This window comes from Seriola lalandi, unplaced genomic scaffold (assembly GCF_002814215.2).
Source record: "Seriola lalandi dorsalis isolate HSWRI2012SDOR001 ecotype SW California unplaced genomic scaffold, Sedor1 jcf7180002054058, whole genome shotgun sequence".
In the NCBI taxonomy this organism is placed as follows: domain Eukaryota; kingdom Metazoa; phylum Chordata; class Actinopteri; order Carangiformes; family Carangidae; genus Seriola; species Seriola lalandi.
In genome coordinates this window covers 306,149-322,385 of record NW_019524611.1, presented here as the reverse complement: position 1 = coordinate 322,385, position 16,237 = coordinate 306,149, and the positions used below count along the sequence as shown (strand labels likewise).

Below are 16,237 nucleotides of genomic sequence, written 5' to 3'. Positions count from 1 at the left end.
CCTACCGAGTGTGTTGATGTCTGGGAACTATCCATTTAATGTCCACACTGTCTACTTATTTCATGATATAATATCTTTACTAAATTAGAATAATATATGCCCCCAACTGATCACAAACACAACGCTGCACCCTCAGTTTCATGAACCTAACACTGGATTTGCAATAGATGTTTCGAAAGTGTTGTTAAGGTCTGAGCAGATTCATGGACCTGTTAAAAGTACTGTGTCAGAGTCTGTGGTGCGATGTATAGGTAACCCTTACCACCAGTGCTTGGTTTGTTGGTGGATTTGTTGACAATTTGGCAACTTTCAAACAGACTCTATGGCTTACGGTTGGGTGTATAACTCCAGCTCAGAAGGTTGGGTGTTCAAATCAAGTCTGGGTCAAATGTTCAGCTTGGTCATAAGCACTTCACACAGGTGTAATACTGTACTTTATATTTGTCCCAGTGACCCGTGGACGGCCCATTAGACGGTCCTGAACATGCTCTGAAGGAGTAAATGCTTCAACTTTTGTCAAAATAGTCAGGGTGTATCTCGTAGGATCGGCCAGAGTCTCTACGATTCTTATATTCGGCAAATTTTGCGCTAACCATAAGCACATGAATATGATTTAATATTTACAAGTATTATGTATCGGCAGAACCAGCTGGACGGTGTTGATCCTTACCTTTTAGGAGTCCTAGAAGTGCAATTGTGTCGATTCCTCCGTTATTTATATTCCTTCAGTCGGTAAGGGTCCACAGATCACAAGCATCCAAAGGGTTTTTTCAGAAAAGTAGTCAGAGTTATGAATATGGTCATGAGAATCCATAGCAGACTAAGGAACAATTCTTTATCCACTGCAGCTCTCTCAGCACTTCACTCGTCTCTTCTTCCTGCAACATGTGCGCCTGTGGCAGCGGGTACGATTGTTTTCGTTAGCTTTCTGGCTACAACATGGAGGTCCCCCTGCAAATATCCGTTCAGATGTCACTCCAGGAGGCCTGGGTGAGGACATGGAGTGTACCTACGGAGGGCGGGATGACAAGCTGCTGTTTGTCACAGCCTTTGTGAAGACAGGCGTGTGCCGTGACCAATGAGAGCAGACAAGGGGGGTGGGCACTTCTGAACTCAGACAAATAGGATGTGAGAGGCTTCAGATAAGATTCCGCTCTGTTTGGTATAGTTTTAAAAGTTTTTTTAGGCATCAAAATGTTTCAGTATGTTTTCTATTGTTTCACATTAAAGAGTTAAAGCACATTTCGCCAGTTTCCTTTTAGAGAGGGTTATGGGCGGCAGTGAGAAAGTTAACTATTAAGTCCCATGGTCCCATAACAATAGGCCTAGAGGCTTGAAACACAGAAGAATTTTTGAAAAGATATAGAAGAAATATGAAGCTTTTCATTGTTCTTGTATAAAGTATATCCTAGTATATCCTACTTTTTTATAGGCAAGGACTGAAAAATACAACAAAAAAAAACATGTAGGAGCTGATGTATTTTATATTAACCATTTCTGTGAAATGTCATAATTGCTGTGTGAAGTTTCAAGTTCCCCCATCTTAGCCATCAGTCTTTTCATCATGGCTGCAGTGGCATGTTTCCAAAGCTACCAGACGTCCATCAGTGCTTTTGTGTTTTCACTGTCAGTGGTGGACTTCTTGGTTGCAGTGCTGGTGCATTCTGCCTATGGCCATCTCTTCCCTTTGCCTCTTCCTCGGCATGTACTCTGTGTTTAGCAGGAACACACAGCAAAATATTCAGAGCTGTATGGCCACATTTCATGTCCCCTATTCCTTTGCAACCATAACTATCTGCTCCTTTATTCCATTGGGAGATCCACACTATTTGCCTATGAGAAAACTTTCATGGCTGCCCTGAAACAAGCAAGTTGGATCCATACAATTGTGCACCATAATAGGTAGCTACAGGTGAACCTGAGCACCATGAGGACTGGCTCCTCCTGACGAGTCCATGCTCACTCTGCCCATTCTCTGAGGAAGAAGATAAACGCGACTAAAACAGTGGGTCTGATCGTGGGGGACTTCCTGTTCTGTTGGCTTCCTTTCTTCTGTATGAACGTGGTCCATCTGTGCATTATTCGACAAGAATTATGTCACGTTTATAGCCATGTTAGACTGTGGGATTCAGAGTAGGCAGTTCAGAGCAGATTTGGATTCCTCACACAAATACATACTGTTGTTATCTTGGAGACAAGATGATCATTGTGTATTAGCCTGATAATCTGAGCCAATTTCTTTATTGGAAGGAGGGTTATTTTGTTTTGTCTTACCTTAACCAATCAGTAGCAAGTCATTCGTCAGTCCCGCCGATGAGAAATAGAACCAAAATTGGTGCATTAGAGACTGAGATATAGTGATTAGATAGCATCTTTCATTAGACTCTCCCATCCTGGAAGATACCAAATTCTTTTAAACTACTACTTTCTGTTATTAATTTGCAGTCTCAGGCCAAAGCCAAGATAACCCTGATGACACACTTGGTAAGCTCATTTCAGAATCACATAATACAGCAGTTTCATATGTATTAGTACTCCTACTGTTGAGATCCTAATATAGGTGAAGTTGCCCTTTGACATTCTTCTTACAACTTCTAAATATATATTTGAGTTGAGGATCAACTCATTTTACGTCTTTTTCTTTCTCTTTCTTTCTTTCTTTCTTTCTTTCTTTCTTTGTAATGTCAATGATACCAGAAGAGATTAAAACATACTTTCATGTATGGCAAGAAAAGAAACATCCAGTTGTAATGAAATCTGTTTATAAAATGATGTTACTGTAAAAGAAGTGTAATTCAGGTAAATATCATAAAAAAAACAAATACATTGAACATATATAGTACATACATTAAAACTCCTTCTGTGTCTTACAGAAATATTTCACCAACAACAAAAACAAGTTTTTGTTTTGGAAAATTATTTTCATAACAGTGAAATAATAAAAGTCCAAGAAAATAGTCCACTATGCCCCACTATGTTCACTAGCGAGCTATTTACTTTGTTTGACATCTGATCTGAAGAGAGGAGTCATGGAAACCAAACCAACAAGCTGAAAGACATTAAGATCCTTTACATCGAGCTGAAGAGAACTGCAGTCGGGGGAAAATGCTGTCATCAAAACAAGTGATAATACTGACACATAGTTAGTGAAGAAATACTGAAGTACTGATTACAGCAGCTTTAATTAAATGCTCTGAGTCGAGTAAACATATTAACAATCAAAGTGTTGTTCTTGCTTTAGTCACAAAACTGTCGTGTTCACAAGGAACGCTTAGCGGACACATTGAGTCACTCAGAAGCTGATAAAGAACATAGATGTAATCCAGGCAGCATTAAGTTTCCTTTAAGACGTATTTGCTAGTTGTACACATGTTGTATATAAACGTTTTTTGTATTACACATTTACAGAAAGCATCAGTATAGAATATGTACACTATATATAATATTACACTGTATACTTGTATATAAAATGTGACTTTAGGACAAGTGATTTTTATGAATGTATTTTGGTGCATTTGTAGTAAAACTGTTTTACGATGTTTGATACCTGATATAGACTCAAAGTAAATTAGCATCTTCATTCTTCATTTCCTCAGCCCACAATCTTCTTTGAACACTGAGGGAACACCAAAATACAGCATCACTATTCAAAATCTGATTTCTCTGAGTGATTGTTCCTCTCACTCACCTGTGTTAATAGTATGGCACTTTAAAACCTGGTGGCTACATTACCCACAATGCAACGTGACCACCAACAGGTCAGTTGGAGATTCGGGTGTGTTATGCTAGTAGCATCTATAAAGTAATGCAGAGATGAGGAGTGAACTACAGAGGGTTTGTAAGCTCACTTCTTTCTTACGCCACTTCCTGATTTTTTTGGGGTTTTTTTTCAGTCTAACAATGAAAGACTTTGTACGCTGTATGTGAAAGATCTATGGTATAAGATCGCATGACACTTCAAACAAGTGTAGTTCTCCTAAACACTAATCGTACAGTACAACAGTGTCTTATCTTGCATCACCTGTACATCACCAGCGTTTAGATAGTCAGCTGAAATAATATGCAGAAAAACAAAATATGAATATTTGGCTCATTTAGTGGTTTCACATCTTGCAACTTAAGACAGTAACAAGGCTTTTGAGCTAAATAAGAGTGATACATATGTAACATAAATAAACAATGTATAATATCCTTTTGTAACCAGTTACCGTTTCGAATCGCACATGTCCACACTGGTCCAGATTGATGAGGGTGAGCTTGAAGTGACTGTCTGGATGGTCAATGAACATTTCGTAGAAATTTGGGTTACTGCTTTCATATTTGAGTTTTAATGGCTGTGAAAAATATATATTTAGAGAAAAGTAGCAGAATTAGAATTTGTGCCATGTGGGGTCAAACTTTAAAATGAATCCAACTAGGTAAATAAAATAAATACATATTCTAAATGAATCGAAGACATCTTCAGACAGGGAGCCAAAGTGAAATACAGGAGCTACATTTTGCCAGATAAAATAAATTTACAGGTTGGGAATTATAATGTTAAAGATGAAACTCGACATTTTTGCCACTCTCATTTCTGTCCAGAACTCAGTTAACTTATCTTCACACAAAGACTGGAAGCAAAAGGAAACAGCTGGTCTGGCTCTGGCTGTGTCCAAGGAATAACCCTGGCTAGGCGCAGTGAAAAAAGACATGAGGTATTAATTACTGAGCTTTGGAGGTGCTGGCAGGTGGATGTTGTTACCCTTGGACAGAGCCAGACTAGCTGTTTGCCTAAGCTTAGCTAACCATCTACAGGCTGCAAAATTCATTTCTAAAAGACAGAGCCAGCTTTAGGCATAAGCCAACCAGGTGATCGCCTAAGGTGCTACCAGCTGGAATGGCACCAAAGACTAGGAAGATTTAATATTTTGTAATTGCTCCTAATCCACCTTTCAAAGCCCGTCACTGACGTCCTGTGCATGCCTTACATTGTAAAAAAAAAAACTAAAAAAAAAAACACTGCTCACACTACATTATACACCTTATACCGAGAGGAGACAACAGACAGACCGTTGAAGGACACGCTGGCTGCCCATTTTTCCACTTTTAAAACCCTTTGGTTCATTCGCTCACTTGGCTATGTTGTTACTTGTGTTCCATGTCAGAGAAAGCCTATAATGGCAAACAATCAGGTTACTCTGAAGTTAACGTAATGTCACTAGTATTGCAAGGCAGTGATTTAGGTAACCTATCAGCCTTAAATCCAGATGCATGCTCCTGGAATGACAGCTGTCACAATCACCTCACTGTGCTCCATTAAAACACTCAAGACTTTGAAGGCGAGCGATCCGCTGAGCCACAAAATATATAAAAGTAGTTTCAGCTTCAGTTATGTAACAGCAGCAGTGAAGAAGCGAGCAAGCCGTTGTTTCGCATCTGTTTCAATTATATTTAGCAGGTGAACACACCTCTACAGTGCTGCTGTTAGTTTGGCATTTTGTTAACAAGTGTCTGTCTAAATCCTGTTCAGACTGCTACAAAATATTCACACTGACATTCTGTCAAACTACTGCTTTAACTGTAGACTGCTGAATTATAACTGCAGCCATGTTTGTTTGTTTTTATATTAATGTCCTCATGATCTGAAATAACTAAAAAGTGCTTATATCTATTTCTTTTTTTATCCTGAAGAAACCAATTTAGTGAGATAACAAATCTTGAAATAACAGGCTAAAAATAATTAACACCAACAACCTCTCTACGCAATATGGTCTTTGAAAAATAGATATTACAGAATATATTTCAACCACATCTTGAGACCCAAAGCCATTGGCTATATTATAATCATTTATATTTGTGATGGTGATTTTGTTTTTAACATTAATAACCTGAGCCTGTGTAAGTCACATACTTATAGTATTCTCATCCTGCATCATCTGGACCACAGTTACCTGAGATTTAATAGGTGAAAGAAAGTTCAAACCATACCTGAGAGTAAACTGCTGCATTGTCCGGATCAACTGTCATTCATTTTCAGGGACTTCTCTGGGTATGGCTTTGGGATCATTGTGTATCCACTGGACAATGCCTTGTTTTTTATTTTCTGTAGGGAAAAATACATCGCCCCCAATGTTATAGTAGCCAACTTTATTTTCTGTGTTTTCAAATATGAATAAATATGGTGACAGTAGGATAACAATAACCTCCTGTAGAGCAGGGTCACGAGGGATCAAATAGACATGTAGAGTGAGGAACTCTTTGTTGGTCTTAAATATTAACACGTTAAATTTCACAGGAAAATCCAATCTCATCAGGACTCCTCTTGGAGAGGAAACTGGCTCGGATAACTTGACATGGGTTGGTGTGACCTCAGACGGTTGTTCCACAACATCTCCACTGGTACCTACAGTATGTGTAGGACTGCAAACTTGCCTAAAATTGCGGGGTTGTCATCTGCACAAAAGATGAGTGCGACTTTCCTACTATTATACATTATTGTGAGGGAAACATGATATTCTAATGGAAATGTTGTGTTTTGTTTGCAAATTAAGAGTGCTATCAATCTGACATTTAAGAAAGAGAGAAGACTTGGTGAGGACTAGATTTCTTTGCTTTGATAAAGTAGATGAGTGAAGAGAGGATTTTCACCTCACTGTGTACATAGTTGTTTCATCTTTTTTTCATTATGATATTACGTCTGCTTATCTGTGTAGATCCAGTGTGGCACATACACTTCATCTACCTTTCCAGAAATAACAGTGATGTCCACTAGGGGACCTCCTGGCATGTATTGAACGGTTTGCACTCTCTCCTTGTGTTCTTCCCAAGAGCCAAACTGGTGCTTGAAGCTGACCTTCCCCTTACAGACCCAGCGCAGACCAGAGAGGCTGCATTCACAGTTACCTGCTTCAGACTGTAGACTGACTAATGGAAAGGAAAAAAAGTGCTGTAAGTTTGGGTCTCCATTGCACTTAAATACTGCAAGACAAACAGAAATGACAAAAAAAAAAAATCTGCCTTGTTTTTATCTGCTGTAAAATGAGGCATTACGACAGTAAGTGGAATAATGCAATGTTATTAATGGTAACAGCACTGAAAAAGACCTTAGTTTTCCTTCAGTGAAAATCTTTAAGATCCACAGATTTTTTTCCCCATTATTCCTGATTGCTGTGACATGGTTTTGAGGATATTTTTTACCTGTAAGTTGGAGCTTCCTCAGCATCCACACACTTCATTCCAGGGTCAAGTTTAATCCGGTCACCCTTAACAGGACCACTCCCACTTGCCATTGGTAAATTCGAGGAATCAGGTGACATTTTCTGAAACTGGTTAAAAGTCTAATTTGCTATGGATTCACTATATACTATATTTTTAACAATAGTACAATATTTTTGTAGTGGCAGGATGAAAGAGTATTTAAAGTTCAAAAACAAGGTAAGTATTGCCAAATTATCTGCTGAGGTTTTTAAAGCTTGACTTGTATTTATTTTTAAAGAAAATCTCAAATTATTTCCACGTAAATATTGACTCTTGAATATAATCATCAATTCATAAGTCTCAAAATCAAGATAAGAGGCAATTCTCAATCCACAATTCACTAATAATGTTTCAAACAGCAAAGTATCTACTCACTTTCACGTCCATGCTGGAGATTTCAGAACCTTTCCAGAGAAACAACGCAGTGAGCAATCTGAAACCTTAAAGGACAGCTGTGATTTCTCACTCATGGTCAATGCAGTCTTATGGAAACACACATTTTGAAGTAGATAATTCTGCCTCACATTGAAAGGTATGCACTAAAAAGCAATTTGCACAAAAAGCCAAAAGTGAAACCCTATGTGTTTATGGGTGAGTTTCGATGTACTTGATAAGATGTGCTCATGTCTCTCCAGGATGTTGTAGAACATCACTTTGTCTGTGACCCGCCCAGCTCTCCGCAAATACTTTATGATCTCCCTCATCTTTTCCCGAGAGCTTTTGAAATCTCAGAAGAAGGGAAGATCTTTTGTATGGAATAAGCCTCTGCTCAAGGAGGTCATCCAAAATTGGGTTAATGTTCGTCACTATTTCAATCAGCTGATCTCTATATTCATCCAGAAAGTTCTCTTCTGAGGGAAGAAAGAAAGAAAAATACTCATTGATGATTAACTGCATTTGAAGAAGAGTTGCACAACAAAATACTACACATATTTCCTTCCACATTCAAAGTGTAGCCCATTCATTCATTCATCACACATTACATTAGGTATGTCATTTTGGTTGTTAAATTGGGTGTGTATCACATTAAATGACTGTGAACCCCAGACCAGGAAGACTTGCAGTAGCTGACGGAAATAAAATGAATGAATCAGTACAATAGTGTCAAAAAAATTAAATTGGATTTTGATTTTCTGAATATGATTCAAGAAACCACTGGAATTTTTTCAACTGGTTGATCAAAATTACACCAGAAGTGAGTCAAGATTTTTTTTTCTTCCTTTTTTACTGGTATGAAAGGGAGAAAAAAGTATAATTTGCTTGTGTCCCAAAACTACCATAACCAGAGGGGGGAAACAACAACTCTGAGACACGGGGGTGTTACGGGTCAAATAAAGATAGAAGAATTCAAAACAGGTAGTAATAGTTGATAGCCTTTGAATTTCAGCAGAAGTGAATCAAGTCAATGTAACCTACTATTAACCCCCTTGTTTTTTTTTTTTACATGGAAATGTGTTTTTATGAGTAAGTATATGAAATTTAGCCAATAAAATTAATGGAGCAGTGAAATACAGCTGATAATTCATCCATGAAGCCAAACGGTGCGTGCTTCCAAAATAAAACCGATTCTCACTAATTTCCCTATTTCTATTGAGCAAACAGACATTCATTATAATCAGTGAGGCTTGCAGTGACGTCACTGCTCGACAACGAAAGCTAGCAAAGCGACGTTCAAATATTTCTGTTTTTTACTCGAAACTTCAGCCGTGTAGGTCACATGCACTAAGTTTCATTAACTGTTCATCGTCGCCCATCATATGCAAGTAATCTTAAGGATTATGCCTGAATGTTCTGTTTAGGTTTTACAAAAATATGCGTCACATTCTGCATCAAATGGTGCGAAGACGTACCGAGCTCGTTTGCCTGGCCGTGGCGGTTCATCCGCTTCGATTTCACAACCGAGCTCACGGCTCCACGCGCGGTGTGAGCTGACATCAGCCAGTCTGTGGTCTCTCTCCACCAGCCACTAAACAGGCAGGCAATAGCTCTAAACCGTCCCCGTCCCTGACTGCTGCCGCAGGATGGAGCACAACTTCTTGAACGATTTCGGATTGAGGCTCTTCAGTGTCTTTTCTAAAGCAAGTTTTACGATTTCAGAGGCCTTTTCTCATCAATTAAGGTTTTCCAGAGTTTATAGTCCTAGTTGTGCTTGTCAAGAGTCTCTTTTTCAAAAGACCGCGGGAGGTAAGAGGAGGCCCGCCCCCCTTGGTCTACAGGCCGCATACAATTAAATAAATACGTGTTTTTAAATATAAAAAAAGCTTTAATATTTCATTTTATGTTTTTCTTATGTTTATATTTTTGTTTATTTATGTTACCATTTCATGTATACCTCTTAAATCATCTTCTCACCATGATCCGTCTGATATTTCATTGACACTTGTAGTATGATTAGTCAACTTTGCTTAATTTGAACAGGGCAAACTTTTAGTTATACCTCTCCAACATGTGCTACATAAACACTTTCTAAATCCTGAAGCTGGCAGCTGTACTGTCATGACTTACCAAATAATATATTAATCATAAAAATAATCATCAGAATAAGCAATGATAAAAAATAATCATTAGTTGCAGCCCTGCAAGACTGACAGACAGGAGAACTGTGTCAAATCACTCAAACATTAACTGCTCAGCACATGCTGTAATTTAACTCATGGTGGCCTGGTGTACTGGTTGAGGTTTGTTTTCTCCTCAGATAGTTTGGGTCTTTGTTCAGTTAGTTCAGGCAGTTCATTAAATACCATAACTTCAGTACATGGAAGGTTATTTTCTACTTTAAAGTTGGAAATCAGCGCCGAACCTTAGAGATAGAAAGAAAAAAGATTACAAAAAGCCGAAAATACCTAGATGACCTCCACTAAAAGGGTGTTGGTAACATGTACAAAGACAGCCTGTATTTTATCTTCTGAGCATCACTACACCATACATGTTCAAACTTGTGAACCGAACACATGGCAGAAGTGCTGGAAAAACTTGATACTGAAAGGAGCAGGGAAATATTTGTGATTTTAACACTGTAGCTTAAAACTATGTGACAAATTGTCTTGGAAAAACACGTCTGACATTTCTGACACGTGGGGAGGACACTTGGTGAAGTACAGTATGTGAGAGAGGAAAGGTAGAGGCAGGCTTGGCAGCATTTCAAAACTACCAGTAAGAGAGTGGCAGGCCACTCCTCTCTTTTTATTAGACTCCTTTCCTTAACTCTTCTCTTTCACCATCATGGCTTTCACTGGGAAATATGAGCTGGAGAGTCAAGAGAACTATGAAGAGTTCCTGGAAGAAATTGGTATTAGAATTTTTCTTAATGATACATAAGCTTTATCTGGATAAATGTGAGCTGTCATTCATTTGAACTTTGTTGTATGTCTTTATTCGGGAATTTCACCTTCTCTGTCACAGGGCTTCTCAATGCCAAGACAGACCACAAAGTGGTAACAGAGGTTCTTCAGGATGGGGACAGCGTCACCTGGACCCAAACCATCCCCAACTTCACCTGGTCCAATAAGTTCACCGTTGGCCAGGAATGTGAGCTGGCAACAATGATGGGCTCCAAATTCAAGGTAAGTTCATAACAGGCACCGGGAAATCTGCCGCAACTTGTCGTAGAGCTCAAGCTCGCTACACGTTTCCCTCTGTGACCTTTTGTCCTTGTGACCCTCAGACCACTGTCACCATGGAGGGCGGCAAGATTTCAATACAATTTCCTCAGTACCACTTCACAGCAGAGATCGTTGAAGATAAGCTGATAATGGTGAGATAAGTAACCACTCAAATGTGTGATCCCATAATACTTACTTAATATAACTTCAGTAACATTATATTAGTGGCAGTTTGTTACATTTTCATCTTTGTCTTTTCTCACTTTTCTCTGCAGAATTGCATAACTCCAGGAGAGAAGGGTGTGACCTTCAAAAGAGTTAGCAAACGGATCTAATGCTGCGAGACTCAACATGCTTCACTGGAAAAGAGACTGCGGGAGGTTAAACACATCATGAAAATGCTTCCCCCAGGCACTGAACCAAGGAGAATAACTTGACCATCTACAATGAGGAGCAAGCAGTGTTTTCCTGTTGATACTTTCAATTTTAACTGGAAAAACTAGACTGTGCTATGTACTGTATTTCTACATGGATTAAATAGTTCACCTGTAGCAGTTTTCATGCTTGAACAAATAAAAATGACATTGATTGATGATACATTTGTCTTTCTATCAACATTCACCCAGCCAGTTTCTACTGAACAAATGACAGGATCCTCCTGGTATTTAATGTGCCATCCTTCAGTCAAATGAGCAGAAAATTTCTTCCCATATGTTTTTCAGATTGCAATATAGTGGCAACTAGCAGGGTTTCGAAATGTCTTGGAAACAGTGTCTTTCCTCATTCTGTTGGCTAATAATGAGCCTTAAGGACATCTACAGCTAATAGATGCATCACAGCAGCTGCCTGTTAACACACTGCAGCTGCGTTCACTGCAGGGCTAAAAGAAGAATGACGTAAACACATCTCAGAAGAACGACTTTTCAACCTTTATTATATTGTGCTGTTGAAAAAAAACTAATGAATTCACACAGAGATGCATTTTGAATGATTAATATAATTGAATTATTGTTGGAACTTTCATTTTTCAGGTGACCTGAAGTGAAGCAGTTTATTTTATCTTCTTGCTAATCATCTTGTTAGCAATTGCACCCATGGTGTTGACCTAAAAAGAGAGATTAAGTAAATAAGTTTAAAAAAGATGGATTCTTCATCACACCTGACTCACACATATTCACCAATACACCAGTGTAAGGTTGTATGTGCTCACCTCGACAAGCTTGTCTCCGACCACCTCAGCAGTGTAAAGGTATTTGGGGAACTGAATCTTGAGTTTACCTCCATCTGGAGTGACAGTGGTCTAAAAAGAAAACTGATGATCAAACTGCTGTAAGTAAAATAGTAAGTGAAATAAATGTGAAATGACCTTGAATATGTCACCATCCACAGTTTCTAGTTCTGCCTCCTTCCCATTGCAAATTTGTTGTTCCAGGTTTTGTCCATCAAAATTTTAGTCAACCTGAAATCATCATTCTGATAGATTCAGTATCTGTTATAATTTAATCATTGTTGGGGTCTTTGAGGTCTTTAATTCCTAAAGACAAAATAAGATATTGTTTGCACCAATCAACACATTCTAATCCGGTACATCTTATACATTTATTTAAAATAAGTAAGCGTAGGTCTCTTACCAAGAGCCTTCAAGAAGTCCTTGTAGTTCTCCTGGCTCTCCAGCACATATTTCCCTGTAAAAGCCATGATGAAGCAAACACTCTGCTGTCGACGGCTGACAGTGGAACTAAACAAAATCAGCAACTGGGACCATTTTATATGTTTTTTTGATCTGTCCCTTTCATGCTAATTTTTGGGTGGGGCTAATATCTGTTTTCACCACTTTAACCAAATTAACTGAAACATTTAAAGAAATGTGTCTCTTATTGTTGGTCTGCAGTCAATGTTTTCCTGGCACGCAGATGCAGCTACATAAGAAAATTAATAGCAGACTGTTTTCCATTTCCATTTCCATGTATGTTTACCCATTACTAAGCTTTCAGAACATAAACATTTTTTGTTTGGTAGTTTTTTTTTGTCTGAACACTAATATATTCCTCAAGACAGTTTTGTGCCACAACATTACGTCATACTCAGGAGATTGTCCAGGAAATAGTATAACGTTTTGATGAGTGAGCTTTAGAGATGCTGGTAGGTGGAATTTGTCACCTTTGGTCAGGGCCAGGCTAACTGTTTCCCCCTGTTTCCAGTCTTTGTGCTAAGCTACGCTAACTTCCTGATAGTTTTAGGACTGTGAGTGGTTTCATTCCTCTCATCAAACCGTCTGCAAGAAAGCAAAGCTTAAGCAGAATCATGCAAAAACAATAAGCTTACACATCAAGTGATTATAGAAAGGACCCACAGAAATCCATTCAGTAAGGGATCACCAAAATTAAGATAAGAGACCGTGTCTGTCTGTATCAAGCCTTTGGTTATCATTGCACACTCCCTGGAAGTCAACACAGAGTAAATACATGAGTCTGTCTGAAGTTTCTTGTAAAGTTCTTCCATATAAGTCGCACATGTTTCCTGCAGCCATGACACCAACATTCCCGTCTGTGTTACTGTAATACCAAAGCAGTTTGCCATTCAAAGACCAAATGCTGTAGGGAGAGACCAGGTGTGTCTCCACAGTGTCCAAGCATCCCAAACTTTTAGCGAAACAGAAACTGCGACTGAGAGTGACACTGCAATAAAATCTACTCAAAATCTACAGGAGCGAATGAATTAGTGAGCTCCAAAAATCAGATCCATAACAATCATATCACACTCCTTCTTATTGCAGCTTTGTCTTGTTCTTTAAAAATGCAAATAAACTAAATTAAAGCAAATTTCCGCTGGGGATGTCGGCCTTTTGTCAGAATTACTTAGCAAAAATGAATTTCTGCCGGCACAGGAGCTGTGCAGGGCTGTGCCTCAGCTCGGCCTAGGCGGTGAAATATATTTTAATAGATATTTGATTAATGTGAACTGTGCCTGGAGGTTTTCTGGTGGCACGAACATGATACAAACACCTGTGCAAACTATAAAAGTCCCACAGCCCTGCAAGAAAAATTACCACTGTGAAACATATTGTTTGTTGAGTGTGTCACATAGGTGTTCACTTTTTGATTATTCACTCAATTTCATGATGATGTTGCTCTGAATTGCAAACACTGCAGTATATCGTGAGGAGTCTATAATATTCATAGGCCTACATATTTATGATTTGTCAGCGATTAAATTAGTAATGATGAAATTATGATATGAAGAAAATTATGAAGTGAAATGAAATGGCTGAAGCTAACGTACATGAGCCTTTGAGACACTCAAGATTATTTAAGTGTGACCAAAGCCCTTAAAGGAGAACGTTGTTTTAAGTCTTTATTGGTTAGAAGAGAACACTTTACGAATAATATTCACATTTAGCTTTTTTCAAATATTTTAAATTTTTTAATCCTGATAACCTCTACTGCTGATCCTCTTTCTCTGACAGTTAAGTGAAGGTTTCCCCGGATAGCCAAAGTGGTTGCCATGGTTTCACAAACATACAGCCAGTCAAAACAAACAAACTGGTGTCATCAACTCTCAATGTGAAAACCCTCTGTTGGTACGCACATACAGTATAACCCGACCGATAGTGAAGTGAGCGACAAGAGTCACAATCAGTTAAATTCACAAATGTTACACTGTGCTGTCCACACCACTGTTGTGCAGGTTTTCCATTGTCTCTGCTCCTGGAAAAGAGCTGCAGGGAAAAACCGCACTTCTCCATTGTCACCACTAAGAGGCATCCTCATTCCTCCATAAAAAAAACCCCTCAACACATCCTTTGTTCATCTATTTAAATGCTTAAAGTGAATGGGTCTCTACTTATAGCAAAAGAAAATAAAATATTATCAGGTAAAAAACTGAAGCATCTTCACAAGTGGAAATCTGTTGATGATAATGAGTTGTTCCTCTGTCCTTCTAGAATGAGATACAAATCTTCAACTTTATGTTCTAGTGAAAAGTCTTGACTTGCTTCTCCCTCTGTAACAGATCGTCAACTCGTCCTGCATATTTGACATGCTGCATTTCACCACGAAAAAGGGAAAGTGGAGAACTTGGGCTTTTTAAATGTGTCATATCATCACACATCACAAGGAAGGATTTTTGCATTTTCTGTCATGTGTTGTGATGGGGAATAAATCTGAATTTTCATGATACAGACTGGACTTTTTCAAAGGTGATAATCAGTGGCCTGCTTTTACTTTTGAATCACCGAATACAATACAGGGTGGGAAAAAAACCTGTGATGATGAGGAGAAAAACTTGATAATGTATTTAACTGAGAATACAGGAAACACCACTTTAACAGCAAGAAGAAAAAAAAAATCTAATTCCTCAAAGAGTTTGATAATGGCCCTTATTAATCATAGACCTCAACCAATATTAAAGAGACAGAATTGCATTTCTATTATTGATATTCATTGGATGCGATATAATTTCCATTATAATGGTTTATCATGAAAACTGACACAATGCTGTCATTTCATTACAAACAAGTACTATTTTACTTTCACGTGTTCTTCATGGCAACACAAAATACAAATTATCAAATACTTAAACATATTTATTTTTATCAATATGATTATTTCAGTTGACAGTGATAATATATTGCCATAATTCTATCTATATAACCTGGTGAGAATAAGGGAGATTTATAAAAAAATACATGTATCATTATTTGAGTGTCAACTGAGCCGTAGTTAGCATAACAACCTTGAAGTATCACAGAAAAATCTTATTTATGTAGCAAGTGAATGTAAGAAAATGATATAAAAACATGGCCTAGTAAACCTGTTATGGGGCCCAAGGGCAAAAATAAGTTGCTGGGCCCTTTTTGACCCCCCCAGTCCTTTAACCCTTTGTGTATATTGTAGTAGTTTTTCTTGGTTGGCTACACCCTGCTGCAATGTTTGCTGTGTAGTCATTTGATTCAATTTAAATTAGTGCCACGTAAGCAAATAACTGAAATAATGAAGGTCTTGAAAATACATTTCGGACACAGATTCCGATAAACACAATCAAAATCATATGGTTATAAAGCAGGACGCACCTTAAGACCCTAATCGTATCATTTGTTGATATGGTGTTTTAATGTACATATTCCCAAACAAAATAAACCATTCTAATAAAAAAAAGCACAAAGCAGTTGACTAAGAGAAAAATCAAGCCATGTGTTAAAGTAATTACTGAGAATAAATGAAACCTTATATCTGTTTATATATTGATTTACGCTCAGCAGTCATGATGAGTGCCCTGACGTTGCAAGTTAAAAGCACATGTACCCCCACCAAAGACATAAATTGAGCAGCCCACTCTGCACTCTGCACCCCCAGTCACTCAAAACTTCTCCAAATTCTTCCTTGAGGACACATTTA

General features: G+C 38.2%; 1 protein-coding gene, 1 long non-coding RNA gene and 1 pseudogene across 3 annotated transcripts; 1 reads left to right on the top strand and 2 right to left on the bottom strand.

The window, feature by feature from the left end:
• Positions 1-2,783: 2,783 nt before the first annotated feature.
• LOC111652692 (uncharacterized) lies at positions 2,784-9,432 on the bottom strand. Its single transcript, XR_002760617.2, has 5 exons — positions 7,615-9,432; positions 7,180-7,307; positions 5,971-6,906; positions 4,209-4,334; positions 2,784-3,616 (listed from the first exon to the last, which is right to left on the bottom strand). It is a non-coding gene; the product is annotated as an uncharacterized LOC111652692 (long non-coding RNA).
• Positions 9,433-10,405: 973 nt separating this feature from the next.
• On the top strand, positions 10,406-11,434 carry LOC111652712 (gastrotropin-like). The gene is made up of 4 exons (XM_023403056.2): positions 10,406-10,528; positions 10,642-10,802; positions 10,904-10,993; positions 11,117-11,434. Exons 1-4 carry the CDS (start codon positions 10,462-10,464, stop codon positions 11,174-11,176), a joined length of 378 nt encoding a protein of 125 aa, XP_023258824.1. The 5' UTR covers positions 10,406-10,461; the 3' UTR covers positions 11,177-11,434.
• Positions 11,435-11,758: 324 nt separating this feature from the next.
• Positions 11,759-12,545, bottom strand: LOC111652693 (gastrotropin-like; annotated as a pseudogene). Its single transcript, XR_015437045.1, has 4 exons — positions 12,473-12,545; positions 12,208-12,375; positions 12,052-12,141; positions 11,759-11,946 (listed from the first exon to the last, which is right to left on the bottom strand). The product of XR_015437045.1 is annotated as a gastrotropin-like (transcript).
• Between the last annotated feature and the right edge of the window lie 3,692 nt (positions 12,546-16,237).